General features: G+C 39.0%; 1 protein-coding gene across 1 annotated transcript in view; it reads right to left on the reverse strand.

The window, feature by feature from the left end:
* The window catches only part of LOC108734416 (delta(1)-pyrroline-2-carboxylate/Delta(1)-piperideine-2-carboxylate reductase-like), a 13972-nt gene that overhangs the window by 4605 nt on the left and 7886 nt on the right, over positions 1-1481 (reverse strand). The window contains exons 4-5 of the mRNA XM_025975346.1: positions 976-1174; positions 484-644 (exon numbers count right to left, since the gene is read on the reverse strand). Coding sequence (XP_025831131.1) covers positions 484-644; positions 976-1174 — 360 coding nt within the window. The remainder of the gene's footprint in view (positions 1-483; positions 645-975; positions 1175-1481) is intronic.

Here is a 1481-nt window from a genome sequence, read left to right on the forward strand (position 1 = left end):
CTTATAATTCGATGGAGCCGGCTGCACGCACGAAAAAACATGACTCATGCGGCGTTACCTCGCTCTGAGGCGTTCCATTTAAGGCTTGAAGTGCAAGCGAGAGCGCGGAACGAGCGACAAAGAGGCACAATCGGCCTCCGCGTTCGGCAGCGTTCGACATCTGTCTCTCTCCTACTTGAGTGAGCGATGCGTCCGCGTGGACAGCTGCTATACAATAATACATTTCCATTTACCTCCTTCTCTATATCCATACAAAATATCTATCAAACAAATAAAATTAAAATTTTCTTTTGAAAAATGAAACCATTCCATCAGTATTTTCTTATGACGTTGTCACGTTCAACTATCGTCAGTAAACCGACTTTACAGATAACCGATTTTTTTTTGTGGTAATTAGGGGTGAGTCATCCTTTTAATTTTTAATTAATAATACCTTGATTTTGGACGCTTATCTACAAAAAAATTTCAAATATGCTAACTTACGGGTTCCAAATTTCGCAAATAGTCCATAAGATCTTGAAGACGATCGTTGAATAAAGGAGCAAAGTTTTCTGGGTCTATCGCAACAAAGCATTGACTTAAATTGCAAGGCTCCTCTTTTGTAGCTATACTCCAATTCCTTACATATGGTCCGTAGGTACCACCTAAAAGTCCAATTTAATTTTAAGTCTATTTTTTCGATCAATTAAAACTGATAACGTGTACTACTTAAAGGCCGGCTGCTGGGTGCGAGAAAACTTTTGAAGAGAATAAGTTAACCGATAATAATGCAATTTCTAGCCAAAATGTAATAAAGTAGTAAAAATTAATGCATTGTATATAAGGTAATGAAATTTGTCGCTCTTGAGTGCCGCCGCTCTGAGCGGATCATTCCCTTCGCTCCTTTTTAATACGTTGCAAGTGCAAGTGAGATAGAAGTTACATTAGCTATGATTCTATCTCTCCTTTTCAGCCACACTTCCCCTGAATAGGTACCTGACATAATTCCAGTGAACATTTCTATCATTGTCCCAAGTCCATATCCCTTATATCCAGACCTATCCTCTGATCCTCCAAGGGGCAAAAGACGACCTGCACTGAATGCAGCCTGAGCATCTGTTGTAGGATTTGAGTTACTGTCTAACGCCCAACCTTCTGGGATTGGTTTGTTTTTTCGAATTAGCATTTCTATCTGAAAATATCATTGAAAACAATTAAAGAATTGAACGCATTATCAATTAAAAGAAACGAAAGTACGAAAGTAAAGTTTCGTAATATATATATATTAATAAAATAATTCGAAATGGTCTGGATTCTGTCGAAACTGCCAGACGCGGATCGCGATTTCGACCTTTTTGGATCTTATCAGCGCGTCGCAGGCAGCTCCGACAGAACACAGACCAACTTTTACCTGCTGTCTTAACAGTGCGTTTTAGAAAATACTACAAATGGCGCAGTAAACGCCATCTGTAGCACGATGCTACATTTTAGGATTACGTATG

Source organism: Agrilus planipennis, unplaced genomic scaffold (assembly GCF_000699045.2).
Source record: "Agrilus planipennis isolate EAB-ADULT unplaced genomic scaffold, Apla_2.0 scaffold96, whole genome shotgun sequence".
NCBI lineage: Eukaryota > Metazoa > Arthropoda > Insecta > Coleoptera > Buprestidae > Agrilus > Agrilus planipennis.